At 48.1% G+C, this 15,839-nt stretch overlaps 2 protein-coding genes across 2 annotated transcripts in view; both read left to right on the top strand.

Moving 5' to 3' along the window:
- Nucleotides 1–4,155: 4,155 nt before the first annotated feature.
- Nucleotides 4,156–11,148, top strand: LOC120311960 (GTPase IMAP family member 9-like). Its single transcript, XM_039352085.1, has 3 exons — nucleotides 4,156–4,615; nucleotides 9,732–9,844; nucleotides 9,971–11,148. Exons 2-3 carry the CDS (start codon nucleotides 9,826–9,828, stop codon nucleotides 10,627–10,629), a joined length of 678 nt encoding a protein of 225 aa, XP_039208019.1. The 5' UTR covers nucleotides 4,156–4,615; nucleotides 9,732–9,825; the 3' UTR covers nucleotides 10,630–11,148.
- Nucleotides 11,149–13,702: 2,554 nt separating this feature from the next.
- LOC120311959 (GTPase IMAP family member 9-like) overlaps nucleotides 13,703–15,839 on the top strand; it is a 3,241-nt gene continuing 1,104 nt past the window's right edge. The window contains exons 1-2 of the mRNA XM_039352084.1: nucleotides 13,703–14,158; nucleotides 15,810–15,839. The exon at nucleotides 15,810–15,839 is cut by the window's right edge and continues 91 nt beyond it. The gene's annotated coding sequence lies outside the window, so the exon portion shown is untranslated. The remainder of the gene's footprint in view (nucleotides 14,159–15,809) is intronic.

The following is a 15,839-nucleotide window of genomic DNA, read 5'->3' as shown; positions in this document are numbered from 1 at the left end:
TTATTATTATTATTATTATTATTATTATTATTATTATTATGGATCATCGCACAGTCAGCCAGATGTTCAGACTGGATTTGGCATTTTGTCTACCTATCGAGTCCTTACCCAGGACCTGGGATAGGCAGATGTGGATGTTTGATGGTATTACAGGTATCGTCGCAGGATGGAAGCAGTTCCTAGCAAGGCCGCCTTTTGCAACTGACTAATGGCGAATTGGTCAATGCCGATGGTGTTCAAGTGATGCTCCAGTTGTTTTGGGATTGCACCCAAGGAGCCTATGACTATTGGTACTACCCTTGCTTGTTACTATTATTATTATTATTATTATTATTATTATTATTATTATTATTATTGTTGTTGTTGTTGTTGTTGTTGTTGTTATTGTTATTATTATTATGAGACTGGACAGCCATTGGTCGGAAATGGTGTAGGTTTTCCTGCCTGAGCAGAGGGTTGGAGTAGATGACCTCCAAAGTCCCTTCCAACTTTATTATTATTATTATTATTATTATTATTATTATTATTATTATGATGATGATGATGATGGGAGAGTGTTAATTGTGAATACACACAGATGGCCTCTCTCTCTTTGACCACTTACTTGCAGAGTCCTGGGTGGAGGGTCAGGAAAGGACAGCAAGGACAACACCCAACGTCCGAAACCCACCCGAGAACAAAATGATACCTTTAGGGAACACCAACCTGTGTAGCTCCTTCTGCTCTCTCCCTTCTTATCTGCAAGGTGCCAGACTTCCCGGGTGCAGTCTTTCTCTTACGGGCGTCAGCTTTGCGGGACGGGTGGCTTATGCAATTACACAGAATAAATACAAGGATTGCTTGTCATTGGGGGGGGGTCTTCCCTCATTTAGAGGGGGTCCGTCTCTGTTCGGCTGCATAAACACGTAAAACTTAACAGGCACCTTCTGGTTTCCTGTGTTGCTTCAACCAGCAAAACCTCAGAACCGGCCTATCAGCGCGAGCAGGGGAACAGAGTGGGAAGGGACCCCAGAGATCATCCAGTCCAACCCCCTGCTCGAGCAGGAGACCCTTCCAGAATCATAAGAGAACAGAGTGGGAAGGGACCCTGGAGGTCATCCAGTCCAACCCCCTGCTCGAGGAGAAGACCCTTCCAGAATCATAAGAGGAACAGAGCTGGAAGGGACCCCGGAGGTCATCTAGCCCAACCCCCTGCTCGAGCAGGAGACCCTTAGAAAATAGTAGAAAGACAGAGCCGGAAGGGACCTCCCATCCAACTCTTGTTATTCTCTGTTTCTGTAAAGGGTCTCCCTGGTCAAGCAGGGGGCTGGACTAGATGACCTCCGAGGTCCCTTCCGCTCTTGTTATTCTGTGATTCTCTCAGGGTCTCTGGCTGGAGCAGGGGGCTGGACTAGATGACCTCTGAGGTCCCTTCCAACTCTTGTTGTTCTTTGATTCTGTCAGGGTCTCCGGCTGGAGCAGGGGGCTGGGCTAGATGACCTCCGAGGTCCCTTCCAACTCTTGTTATTCTCTGATTCTCTCAGGGTCTCCGGCTGGAGCAGGGGGCTGGGCTAGTTGACCTCCGAGGTCCCTTCCAATTCTTGTGATTCTGTGACTCTGTCGGGGTCTCCTGCTCGAGCGGGGGGGGGTCGGTCTGGATGACCTCCGAGGCTCCTTCCCGCTCCGTTCCGATGGAAAGGCTGCTGGGGGGGAGGCGGGGAGGGGGAGGGGCGCCCTGCAAAGCAAAGAGCAGAGGAAGCGAGCCTGGTTTTTGCACCGGGGGGGGGGGCTCTTCTTTTCGATCACGTGATTTCCAGGCAGCGCCGCCGCCGAGAGACTTTCGCTTTCGTCCGCTCTTTGGCTCTCCCCTTACACGGAGCGACAGAGCTGGAAGGGGCCTCGGAGGTCATCCAGTCCAACCCCCGGCTCGAGCAGGTGACCCCGACAGAATCCTAGAAGGAGAGTTGGAAGGGTCCCTGGAGGTCATCTAGCCCGACCCCCTGGCTCCAGCAGGAGACCCTTAGAAAACAGTAGAGCCAGAGAGCTGGAAGGGGCCTCGGAGGTCATCCAGTCCAACCCCCGGCTCGAGCAGGTGACCCTGACAGAATCGTAGAAGGAGAGTTGGAAGGGTCCCTGGAGGTCATCTAGCCCAACCGCCTGCTCGAGCAGTAGAAAACAACAGAGTCACAGAGCTGGAAGGGACCTCGGAGGTCATCTAGTCCAACCCGCTATTCAGAGGCGGCTTCTTTCCCGGGAGGGGAGGGGGAGGGAGGGAGGGGAGGGGGCCGGCCTCCAGTTAAGGGGGGGAGAGAGGTGGGGAAGGGTCGCCGATGGGGCGGAGAGACTGGGGGAGGGGAGGGGCGCTCTGGGGAGAAAAAGCGGAGTCTTCCAAGAAGAGTCTGGACCGCCTTTTGTCCGGAATCTCCAGCTCGAGCCGGGGGGGGATCGACTAGATGACCTCTACGATCCCTTCCAACTGTTATTTTGCCGGTCTCTAAGAGTCGCCTGCTCTAGCAGGGGGGGTGGACTAAATGACCTCCGAGGTGCCTCCCTACTCTCTTATTTTGTATTTTGCTGCTTCAGCCGGGGGCTGGACTAGATGACCTCCAAGATCCCTCCCAACGCTGTCCCTCTATGATTCTGTCAGGGTCTCCTGCTCGAGTAGCCGGGCTGGACTGGATGACCTCCGACGTGCCTTCCTACTCGCTTATTTTGTAAGGGTCTCCCTGCTTGAGCAAACGGCTGGACTAGATGACCTCCGAGGTCCCTTCCCACTCCATTATTCGTTCTGGGTCTCCTTTTCCTTTCGATCACGTGATTTCCAGGCAGCGCCGCCGTCCGGAGACTTTCGCTTTCCTCCGCTATTCAGATGCAGCTTCCTTCCCGAGGAGGGGAGGGAGGGAGGGAGGGGAGGGGCGGGGCCTCCAGTTAAGGGGGAGGGAGAGAGGTGGGGAAGGGTCGCAAATGGGGCGGCCCAAAGGCAAGGGGGAGACTTGCGGGGGGGTGGGGTGGGGGCTCCGAGGAGAAAAAGCGGAGGCTTTCAATCTGAGTCCGCAACCGCGGTTTGTCCGGAAATCTCCCGCTAGAGCAGCGGGTTGGACTAGAAGACCTCCAGGGTCCCTTCCAGCTCTGCCCTTCTAGGATTCTGTCTGGGTCTCCTGCTTGATCGGACGGTTGGACTAGATGACCTCCGAGGTCCCTTCCAACGGTCCTTCTAGGATTGTGTCCGGGTCTCCTGCTCGAGCAGGGGGTTGGACTAGATGGCCTCCGAGATCCCTTCTATAACTCATTCTATGATTCTGCAAGGGTCTCCTGCTGGAGCAGGGGGTTAGACTAGATGACCTCCACGGTCCCTTCCAACTGTCCTTCTAGGATTGTGTCCTGGTCTCCTGCTCCATCAGGGGGTTGGACTAGATGACCTCCACGGTCACTTCCAACTGTCCTTCTAGGATTCTGTCCGGGTCTCCTACTCGAGCAAGGGGTTGGGCTAGATGACCTCCGAGGTGCCTCTATTCTATGATTCTGGGAGGGTCTCCTGGAGCAGGGGGTTGGACTAGATGACCTCCGAGGTCCCTTCTGTAACTCATTCTATGATTCTGGGAGGGTCTCCTGCTCCAGCAGGGGGTTGGACTAGATGGCCTCTGAGGTCCCTTCTATAACTCATTCTATGATTTTGCAAGGGTCCCCTGCTGGAGCAGGGGGTTGGACTAGATGGCCTCCGAGGTCCCTTCCGACTCTCCTTCTAGGATTCTGGGCGGGTCTCCTGCTGGAGCAGGGGGTTGGACTAGATGGCCTCCGAGGTCCCTTCTGTAAGTCATTCTGTGATTCTGCGAGGGTCACCTGCTGGAGCAGGGGGTTGGACTAGATGACCTCCGAGGTCCCATTCAACTGTCCTAGGATTCTGTCCGGGTCCCCTGCTGGAGCAGGGGGTTGGACTAGATGGCCTCCGAGGTCCCTTCTGTAAGTCATTCTGTGATTCTGCGAGGGTCCCCTGCTGGAGCAGGGGGTTGGACTAGATGGCCTCCGAGGTCCCTTCCGACTCTCCTTCTAGGATTCTGTCCGGGTCTGCTGCTCCAGCAGGGGGTTGGACTAGGATCGTCGACCACGACCGGAAGCCTGGGAGCCCTCCCCTGCTGGCCACCTGCCAATCAACGTGGGTGGATCCCGGAGCAGGAAGCCAAAAGGGAAAGCGAGGCACAGCGAAGAGGGGATGGGAAGACACACACACACACACACACACACACACACACACACACACCCTTGTCCCTCCCGCGCCCAGGTGGGGTCCGGACAAGATCCCAGGTGGGTGGCTGCGTTTGACGCCCCCGGTTGCTTCCTGGGATCCACCGGCGGCTCAGCTGGAAGATCCGAAGATCTCTCCGCCTTTCGGGCGGCCGTGGAGCTCGTCTCCGGCCTGGCGGGGCTGCCTGCTTGGGATCCCAGATCCAGACTTCCCTCGGGATCTGCTTCCCGGCCCTCCCTGTCGGGGGATCTCCCCCCTCCCGCTGAGGTTCCCCTTTCCCCGTGGTCAAGGATCCACCCGCCGTTCAAAGGGCGAGGAGATCCGGCCGAGAGGCGGCCCGGGAGAGCAGCGGATCCAGCCGCTGAAGGGGATCAATCGGATCCCTCCGTCCAGGTGAGACGCCCTCCCCTCCCCAGAAGCGCCAAGAGGGGGCCTGGCTGGGGCAGGAGAAGTGGGCGAAAGGCGAAGGGCTCTTCCGAGGGCATCCAGTCGGTCCTCGTTTCTGGGAGAGCCCCCCCGCCCAACGGGTGGGTGGGAGAGCCGAGACCCTCGTGTTAGGGGAGGGAAAGGGAGGGGAGAGGCTGTCAGAGGGGGTAGGGGGGTAGGGAGGGGGCTCAACGGGTGGAGCTGGATAGCCGAGATCCTAAGGCGGGGAAGCGGAGGGCTGAATCCCTCGGGATCCCCTCCCTCCGTCTTAGCAAAGGAAGGCCGAGGAAGGAGGGGGAGGGAGAGGGAGGGGGCTTCCCAACAGGTGGGGGCACAGAAGCACCTCTTCTCTTCTCTTCTCTTATTCTCTTCTCTTCTCTTCTCTTCTCTTCTCTTCTCTTCCATATTTTCTATTCTATTCTATTCTATTCTATTCTTCTCTTTTCTATTCTCTTCTCTTCTCTCCTCTTCTCTTCTCTCCTCTCCTCTTCTCTCCTCTCCTCTTCTCTTCTCTTCTCTTCCATATTTTCTATTCTATTCTATTCTATTCTATTCTATTCTATTCTATTCTATTCTATTCTATTCTTCTCTTCTCTTTTCTATTCTCTTCTCTTCTCTTCTATATTCTTCATTCCATTCCATTTTCCATTCTCTCTTCTCTTCTTTTCATTCCATTCCATTTTCCATTCTCTCTTCTCTTCTCTTCTCTTCTATTCCATTCCATTCCATTCCATATTTTCCATTCTGTTCTGTTCTATTCTATTCTATTCTATTCTATTCTATTCTATTCTATTCTATTCTATTCTATTCTATTCTCCATTCCATTCAATTTTCTATTCTATTCTATTCTATTCTATTCTATTCTATTCTATTCTATTCTATTCTATATTTTTCATTCCATTCCATTTTCCATTCTATTCTATCTATTCTGTTCTGTTCTATTCTATTCTATTCTATTCTATTCTCCATTCTATTCTATTCTATTCTATTCTCCATTCCATTCAATTTTCTATTCTATTCTATTCTATTCTATTCTATTCTATTCTATTCTATTCTATTCTATTCTATTCTTCTGTTCCATTCTATTGTTCTGTTCTCTTCTATTAATTCTCTTTTATTATATTCTTTTTCTATATTCTATTATATTCTATTCTTCATTCCTCTATTCTATTCCATTCTATTCCATTCCATTCCATTCCATTCCATTCTATTCTATTCTATTCTATTCTATTCTATTCTATTCTATTCTATTCTATTCTTCTGTTCTATACTATTAATTCTCTATTCTATTATATTCCTTTTCTATATTCTATTATATTCTATTCTTCATTCCTCTATTCTGTTCTATTCTATTCTGTTCTATTCTATTCTATTCTTTTTTTTAATAGAATTTTTTTTATTTTCCATTTATTCAACATATACAGCAAAATTCACTTTACAAAATAACCATAACCATAATCATAGGTGCCGCTTGCTCCTTCGCCCCACGCTGCATCCACCCTCTCTAATACCTTCCCCCCCTTCCCTCCTCCCCACCTACTCTCTTCCCCTCCCCTTCTCCTCTTACCATCCTACTTCCTCTCTTCACCTTCCTCTCCTCTCATCCCTCTCAAATACAGGAATACAGCATAGGGGAAGTGCCCAAGCAGCATGTCTCTCGTAAATTACCATATCTATATTATCCTATTCTGCCTATTTACCCACTCTCCCACCCACCCACCCTCAACCCCCCCCCTCACTTCCCAGAGCAGAGTACAGGTTATTAATAACAAAATTAACAATATACAATAACAAAAAGAAAAAAGAAGAAAAAAAAGAAAAGAAAAAAAATCATACTTACCCCTTAACTCCTCTTAAATTACATCATCATAAACAAGTCTGTTATACAACATTTACTATAAAATTTACTCATAAAGTAAATGAAACTTTGTAGTCCCGTACTTCTTCTGAATATAATCTATCCATCTTCTCCATACAATAATATATCTTACTTGTGTATGATCCTTTAAATAAGCAGAAATTTTTGCCATTTCTGCAAAATTAGAAACTTTAGATATCCATTCTTCTAGAGTAGGCAACAAATCTTTCTTCCAATATGAACCTACTAGTAACCTTGCTGCAGTTAATAAATTCAACATTAAAATAGTTTCTTTGTCATCTAAATCCACAAAAATACCCAATAGGAATAATTGAGGAGTAAACTTTATCTTCCTTTTAAAAATCTTTTGAATATTCCACGAAATCATAATCCAAAAAGCCTTTACTTTTTTACAATTCCACCAAACATGAAAATATGTCGCATCTGTATTACCACATCTCCAACATTTGGGTTGTAAATTAAAGTACATACAAGATAATTTTTTAGGATCTAAATGCCACATATAAAACAGTTTATAAAAATTTTCCCTCAAATTTTGGGCTTGTCTAAATTTAACATTTCTGATCCAAATTATCTCCCATAAATCCAATGGGATCGGTTCCTGGATATTCTGAGCCCATTTAATCATACAGTCTTTAACCTAAAATAGAATAATAAAAATCTCTTGCCTTTGAAACTGTAGTTAATCTGTAACGTGTTCCATTATAATTCACTACTATTCCTCTTGGAATCTCCCATCTGAACTGGATTTGGCGATGTTTTAACTCATCAGACAAAAGGTGAAATCTTTTCTGCCTCTTAAAATTTTTGGACATATTTCTTTTAAAATTATCACATCTTGGGCTGCAATTTGAAACCTCTGTTTATAAAAAGCCTGTATAATTTCATTGCGAATAGATCTTCTGGAAAAATAAATGACCACATCTCTTGGTAGGTTTCTCTGTCTAGCAACCCGTGAGCTGACTCTAAAAAATTTTTCTATCTCATTCCCAACTGCTTCTGGTCTCCATCCAAGATTAAAAGCAATATCTTTAACAATAAGCATCTTTAAATCTTCCTGCATGTTTTCTTTCAATCCCCTGATGTGCAATGCAAACTCCATTTCTCTGTATTGTGAAATAGTTTGTTCATCCTGTGTAGATTCAATCTTGTTCTCCACTTCCTCCATTCTAGATTCCAGTCTTGTTTCATTTTCAGTAATCTCCTCCATTTTATCATCAATCCTTTCAATATGCAAAGCAAGACCTTGAAATGCAAATAATATATCCTCTCTGACTTCCTTATTTTTTTCTCCAATAATTCTTCTGTAATAGCCCTCTCTGCAATTATAAGGTCTTTTACCTCCTCTTTAATATCCAAAGCATTCATTTTTAAAGCTTCTTGTAAATCTTTAAGAGAAATTGCAGGAGGAGGGGAGGGTGGGGGTTACTTTGGTTTAGCCTGAGAAACAGGTTGAGTCATTGGAGAGGAGATAGAAGCTTTAGGAACTGAGACCAAATGTTTTGAAGCCATTCTCTTAAATTCAAAGGAGCAAAATTCTTGCCTCTATAATATCACAGTTCTTTAAATAATAATAATAGTAAAAAAGAGAAAAAAAGGAAAAAGAGAAAAGAGGAACAAGATTCTTGCCTCTATATTTGAAACATAAACTGTAACCAACTTTTAACTTTGTTGCAAAATCAAACAAGAAAGATAGTCGCCATTTTGCCTTTCACTTTCCCTTTCTTCTTCAAAAGGGGAAAGTAAACAATAAAAAGGGAGAAGATACTTGCAGGAGTTAAAGTCACAATCAATCCTAAATCCACTTTCTCCTGGTTTGCTCCGTCTGCATATAAATACTCACAAAGCCAACCAAAAAAGCAGATGTGGGAGCGGCGTCTTGCTTCGTCCCAGAACTTCAGAACAAAGACATCCTGGAGCGTGGAGTTGGCTTAGGCTCCGAGGGAGCTCTACCCTCCGATCTCCAAAATTATAGGGGATCCAGGGGAGCTCTTCCTCTACCTGAGTGGCTCTTCTCTTCCCTTTCTCCCAGGGAAGAGATTCAAGCCGTGGGACAGCTGATTATCAAAGTCTCGCCGGCTTTTACACGATCCGGGAATGAGCAGCTTCTAAGAAAGCCGCCATCATCGCGGCTTGATCCACCGGAAGTTATTCTATTCTATTCTATTCTATTCTATTCTATTCTATTCTATTCTATTCTATTCTATTCTATTCTATTCTATATTCTATATTCTATATTCTATATTCTTCATTCCATTCCATTTTCTATTCTCTATTCTATTCTATTCTATTCTATTCTATTCTATTCTATTCTATTCTATTCTATTCTATTCTATTCCATTCCATTCTATTCTATTCTATTCTATTCTATTCTATTCTATTCTAGACAGTCACTTGTCTGAGATGGTGTAGGACCTAGTTTCTCCTGCTCGAGCGCGGAGGCTGGACTAGATGACTTCCAAGGTCCCTTCCAGCTCTATTCTACTCTACCTCTGCCCAGCACAGAAACTGGAATACCGTCGGTGGGCGGCCACATGGGGGAGCTCCAGTTCTGCCTGTCTTCTCCAGCAACCCTTCTGCCGCCTTTGGGGGTCTGCGCGGGATGCCGGGGGAAGGCGTCCCTCTCCCCCAAACTCTCGACCGGGGTGGTCTTGACAAGAAGGACAGGTGGTCCTCAGCTTACCAGCCATAACTGAGGCCCAAGTTTACGTTGCTAAGGGAGGCTGCCCAGTTGGATGACATTTGAGGCCACGGTCACGAAAGGACATGTCGTAAGACGAGGACTTCCTGGGGAATCGCTGTATGGTTGCGAGAGAGGGGAACACTCCTGGAGGAGGAAGGAAAGGGGTCCAGGGAGGGGGTCCAGAAAAGGGGTCCAGGAAGGGGGTCTAGAAAAGGGGTGCAGAAGGGGGTCCAGAAAGGGGGTCCAGGAAGAGGGTCTGGGAAAGGGATCCAGGAAGAATGTCCCGGAAGGGGCCCCAAGAAAGTGGTCATGGATGGGGGTCCAGGAAGAGAGTCCAGGAAAGGGGGTCAAGCAAAAGGGGGTCCAGGAAGGGGTGCGAACTGTCTCCTAGGACAGTTCAGTGGTGTGTCACCCAGTCTCCTGCGTCCCCCAGCCGGTTCAGGAACAGGACGACTTGGCCTCAAGGGCCATGGGGACGGGGTGACCCTCTTTGCCCCCCAATTCCTGCCTGTGTCTTCTAGGGGGGAACCTCTGAACGAGGCAGCCTCTCCTTTGGCTCATCCTGTTTCGCCTTTCACGCAACCCCAAGATTGGCGCTGTGCGACTGGTCTGGAAATGGCTGGAAGCCTCCGAGGTAAAGTCTTGGGCCTGGGGGGGGGTGGAGGGGTGGTGGGATGGGGTAGGGGCGTGAACAGGGTGCGATGGCCGTACGCTGCCGACCGGGTCCCCGTCTTGTTTCTTCTCCCCTTTGGGACTGCAGGGCCTGATCAGAGGATCGTCCTGGTGGGCAAAACCGGAAGTGGGAAAAGTGCGACGGGAAACACCATCCTGGGAAACAACGTCTTTGAGTCTAGGTTGAGTTTTAGGTCATCAACAAAGACTTGCCAAAGGGAGGAGAGCCTGTGGAATGGCCGGAAGGTGGTGGTGGTGGATACGCCGGGCTTTTTCGACCCTGGGGTTCCAGAGTCCCAAACTGTGACAGAGCTCATGAAGTCTATGAAGTTTTGCACCCCGGGTCCCCACGTTATTCTGTGGGTCATGCGTATTGGCTATTTCACCCGGGAGGAGAAGGAGATGCTTCAGCTGGTCAAAGAGGTGTTCGGTCACAAAGGCAAGAATTACTTGATCCTTTTGTTCACCCGCAAGGAGGACCTGGAAGGGGAGACGCTGGAGGAATTCATATCCAAAGGAAACGTCACGCTTCGGGAACTGGTGGCCCACTGTGGGCACCGCTGCCTGGCCTTCAACAACAAGGCCAAAGGAGAAGAACGGGAGGCTCAGGTGGCCGAACTGATGCAGATGATCGATCAGCTCGTGTATAAGAACGGGGATGCAACTTGCTACACGGAGGACATGCTGACGGCAGACATAAACCACTTCAAAGAAATGCGTGGCGTCTCCTCGTGTCGTCTCCTGTAAGACGCCGAAAAGCCTCTCTGGTCGATCCTCTGCTCCAAGAGGGCAGCCCTGTGAAAGGCCACAACCCTGCATTTCCCCCCCTTTGAGCTGCAACCCAGCCCACACCAGGAGATCTCCGAAGAACCCCAAAGTCCGAGATGGGTGGCGGAGTTCCTTCTCTGGAGAACCCGCTTCCTCCCTTCAGACGACAGGAGTTTCTTCCAAGGGCAGAGGAACATCCTGCCCCCTCCCCATATCAACTAGCCGCCCCCCCAGCCGAATTTGCTACCAGCCTGCACCCCTGTCCCTTTAGAAGCTCAGACTCTTTGGGGCTTCCCCGTCGGTCAATCTGTTGAGTTTGAGCAGGCCAGGAAACCGCCGGGATGAGAAACATTACGGATGATAAGTCGCAGAATCTTGACAACGTCTCCCGGTCGCTCCTGCTGGTGCCGAAGAGCATCAAGGCAAGGAGAGCCTTGAGGTGCTTTCTCACCTTTTCCCGTTTTCCCAAGCCGAATCTCTGTTTTCGGAACAGCTGCCTGGCATCTTCCTTCCTTCCTTCCTTCCTTCCTTCCTTCCTTCCTTCCTTCCTTCCTTCCTTCCTTCCTTCCATCGGCCAACATGGACTCAGTTGGGAGGGCACTTCTGTTTCAACCAAAGCTCCGATTAAATCTCCTCCTTGCTTAGGAAAGAGGCTGTGTGTGGTTATTTGTTTTGGTGTGTGTGTGTGTGTGTGTGTGTGTGTGTGTGTGTGTGTGTGAAGAGCGAACTGGGAAGACTGTTGAGGGTGGTCCACTCAGCCTACAACCAGATTGGCCCGGTCAGGGGGGCAGCCATGTTCCAGGAAAGCATTTATATCTATTTATAGCAGACGTGTCAAACACGAGGCCCGGGGGCCGAATGCAGCCCGCAAAGTGGTTTCATGTGGCCCGTGAAGCCATCCTGGAAACAGTGAGGGAACGGCACCCCTCTGCCTTGACCCTGGCCCAGGCCCGCCGGGAGCCAATGTACAATTTTGTGGTGGCCATCTATGCTGAAACGCATTCAGCTCCATGAGGCCGTCTGGAAACAGCGAGGAACCAGCCCCTGCTGCGTCGCCCGCTGGGTGCGTGCTGGGGAGGGGTCACCCTTTGCAAGGAATGAAGAAATGCACCATCGCCTGGAAGTGGCCAGCCAATGGCCCTCGCCTACTTCACATCTCTGGCTTGATGGCCTCCGGGGGAGGGTTTTCGGCAGGCAGCAGGGCGCTCTCCTCACAGCGCCGAGAGGCTGAGCCGGGGTGGCACAGATCCCAAAAGAAAACGCGAGCCCGCTCAGCTCACAGCCCGCCCGATTTCGGTAGGCAGCGGGGCGCTCTCCTCACAGCGCCAAGAGCTGAGCCAGGTGGCGCGCATCTGACGAGAAGTGCAACGCTGCCGAGCCCCCAGCCTGCCCAGTTTCGGCAGGCAGCAAGGTGCAAAGCGGGCGAGCTTCACACCGCCCGGCTCAACCTCTTGGCGCTGTGAGGAGAGCGCCCCGTGGCCTGCCAAAACCAGGCGCACCCAGTAGGCCACACCCACTCCATCCACGCCCACCCAGTAGGTCATACCCCCCCCCGAGGGCAACCGCAATGCTGATGCGGCCCTCAGTGAAATTGAGTTTAACACCCCTGATTTATAGGATTGAGAAGGCGGCCCACCTCTCAGAAACCAGATCCTAACAGAAAGAAAAACCGAATGTTTTAGAGTTGGACCAGCGTCCTGCGAGGCTCCGGGTGGCTGTTTGCCCCAAGCAAGGGCTGGGTTAGATGGCCTCAAGGATCCCATCCAACCCTGAGAATTCCCCCATTCTAACAGCAGGAGCTCTTCTGCTCTGCTTGTTCTCCCCAGGGTCCTCCAACAGTCCCATCGGCGAGCGGAACTGGATCCACGCCCCCCTTCCCCAACTTGAAAGGCAGCTGCGAAAATTTGGGGGGGGGGGAGTGGAAAAAGTCCCTCCCCCCATTAGCAGCGGGTAATATTCGGACCCTCCAGGATGCCCCCTCTGGAAAACTCCCCCTGCTGAAAAATGGACTCTGAGAACAGGCGAGGGCTGTGGGTCTTGGGTAAAGAGGGGTGGGCTCCATATGGGTGCTGCCAGGGGGCTCCTCTGGGCTGGCTGGGTGCCAGAACCCCCTGCAGCCCCCTGAATGCTGAGGCTTCCCCCAGAAGGGACAGGGTTCTAGGTCTTCATCAGGGTTTAGTTCACGGGTCGGCAACCCGTGGCTCCAGAGCCACCTGTAGCTCTTTGAGCCTTCTCCTTCGGCTCCCAGCCTCCTCAGTTGCAGAGAGAAAGACCGAGACAGAGAGACGGACTTGTGCTTCACTTCTCTCTCTTTCTCTCTTTCTCTCTGTGTGTGTGTGTGTGTTTGTGTGCGTGTGTGAAAAAGAGAGTGGCCTTACGTTGTTTTCGGACAAGCTGAGAAGCTTATTGGGCGGGGCTCCTCCCTTTGCTGTGTCTCTGCAGGAATAAGGAAGCAGGAAGGGCAGGAGAGAGCCAGCCCAATAAGAATGTGTGTCAGCTTGTTGGGGAACAGCTTGAAGCCAGCTTGCCAGGTGAGCAGAAGATTGGAGAGAGGGAGGGAGGGAGAGAGAGAGAAAAAAAAACAGAGTGGGAGAGGAAAGAGAGAGAGATGGAGAGAGACAAAGAGGAAAGAGCAAGGGAGAGAGGGGGGGGAGAGGAAAGAGAGAGATGGAGTGAGACGAAGAGGAAAGAGCAAGGAAGAGAGAGAGAGAGAGAATGGGAGAGGAAAGAGCAAAAGAGAAAGGGAGGGGGGGCTCCCTACTCAGCTCCAACCCACCCCACCAGCCTGCGCTTGCCTGAAAGCCAGATGAGTTAGGAACGCTGAAGCATCGTTGACGGCAGAGGAAAATAGTAGATAAAGCAGGGAGCAGGTCTTCTGCACAGCCCTCCTGCGAGGGGAAGATGGGCCAAAATTAGGAGAAAGCGAGGAAGGGCTAGACAAGGACCGTAACCCCGGGACCCCTCCCTCCCTCCCTCCCCTGCTGGCCACCTGCCCATCAACTTTGGAGAAATCGCAAGGCCGATCTCTGAGAAGGAACCAAAAGTGAGAACGAGGAAAAGGTAACCGGGGAGAGACCCGCCTAGTCCCTGCTGTGCCCAGGTGGCACCGGGACAAAGTCCCAGGTGTGCCTGCATTTTATGGCCCTGTTTACACCTGGCATCCGTCCCAGGCTCGCCTGAAGGTCCAAAGGTCCCAGCTTTTCAGGCGGCTGTGGAGCTCTTCTCCGGCTGGTGGGGCTGCTTGTGATCCCGGATTCAGACTTCCCTTGGGATCTGGTTCCCGTCCTACCTGTTGGCTTCTCCTCCCTCCCTCTCGGGCTCCATTTTGTCCGGTGCTTTACGGACGGTCCAGGTTAAGTAGTCCAGGGGGGTTTTTTTGCTGGCCCGGCTAATTTTCCCGTCGTAAAGATCCACCGGCCATTCAAAGGGCGAGGAGATCCGGCCGAGAGGCGACCCAGGAGAGCAGCCGATCCAGCTCCCAACGGGGATCCTTGATCCCTCCGTCCAGGTGAGACACCCTCCCCTGCCCCCACTCCCCAGAAGCGCCAAGAGTGGGCCTGGCTGGGGCAGGAGAAGTGGACCTGGGCGAGGGCAAGGGCTGTTTCTGAGCATCAAGTCGTTCCTCGTTTCTGGGAGAGCCCCCCCCCAAACGGGTGGGTGGGAGAGCTGAGACCCTTGTGTTAGGGGAGGGAAAGGGAGGGGACTTCGCAAGGAGTGGGGCACAGAAGCACCTCTTCTCTTCTCTTCTCTTCTCTTCATTCCATTCCATTTTCCATTTTCCATTCTCTCTTCTCTTCTCTTCTCTTCTATTCCATTCCATTCCATTCCATTCCATTCCATATTTTCCATTCTGTTCTGTTCTGTTCTGTTCTATTCTATTCTATTCTCCATTCCATTCAATTTTCTATTCTATTCTATTCTATTCTATTCTATTCTATTCTATTCTATTTTCTATTTTATTCTATATTCTATTCTATTCTATTTTCTATTCTATTCTTTTATTCTATATTCTATTCTATTTTTTATTCTATTCTATTCTATATTCTATTCTATTCTATTTTCTATATTCTATTCTATTTTTTATTCTATTTTCTATTCTATATTCTATTCTATTCTATTTTCTATTCTTTTCTTTTCTATTCTATATTCTATTCTATTTTTTATTCTATTTTCTATTCTATATTCTATTCTATTCTATTTTCTATTCTTTTCTATTCTATTCTATATTCTATTCTATTTTTTATTCTATTTTCTATTCTATATTCTATTCTATTCTATATTCTATATACTATATTCTATTCTATTTTCTATTCTATATTCTATTCTATTCTATTTTTTATTCAATTTTCTATTCTATATTCTATTCTATATTCTATTCTATATTCTGTATTCTATTCTATATTCTATTCTATTTTCTATATTCTATTTCTTTTATTCTATTCTATTTTTTATTCTACTTTCTATTCTATATTCTATTCTATTCTATATTCTGTTCTATTCTATATTCTATTCTATTCTATATTCTATATACTATATTCTATTCTATTTTCTATTCTATATTCTATTCTATTCTATTTTTTATTCAATTTTCTATTCTATATTCTATTCTATTTTCTATTCTATATTCTGTATTCTATTCTATATTCTATTCTATTTTCTATATTCTATTTCTTTTATTCTATTCTATTTTTATTCTACTTTCTATTCTATATTCTATTCTATACTCTATTCTACTCTATTTTCTATTTTCTAAAATCTATATTCTATATTCAATATTCTATTGTATTCTATTGTATATTGTATATTCTATTCTATTCTATTTTCTACTCTATTCTATTCTATAATTCTATTCTATTTTCTATTCTATTCTATTTTATTCTATATTCTATTCTATATTCTATTCTATTCTATATTCTATTCTACTCTATTTTCTATATTCTAAAATCTATATTCTATATTCTATATTCAATATTCTATTGTATTCTATTCTATATTTTCTATTCTATTCTATTCTATTCTATTCTATTCTATTCTATTCTATTCTATTCTATTCTATTCTATTCTATTCTATTCCATTCCATTCCATTCCATTCTATTCCATTCCATTCCATTCCATTCCATTCTCTCTACTCTCTACTCTCTACTCTCTCCTATTCTAGAAGAGGACCCCATAGAGAGCGAGACAGCCT

This window comes from Crotalus tigris, unplaced genomic scaffold (genome assembly GCF_016545835.1).
Source record: "Crotalus tigris isolate CLP2741 ecotype Arizona unplaced genomic scaffold, ASM1654583v1 scf7180000018403.257466, whole genome shotgun sequence".
In the NCBI taxonomy this organism is placed as follows: domain Eukaryota; kingdom Metazoa; phylum Chordata; class Lepidosauria; order Squamata; family Viperidae; genus Crotalus; species Crotalus tigris.
The sequence above is the reverse complement of the archived record's forward strand: the minus strand, read 5'-3'. Positions and strand labels throughout refer to the sequence as shown.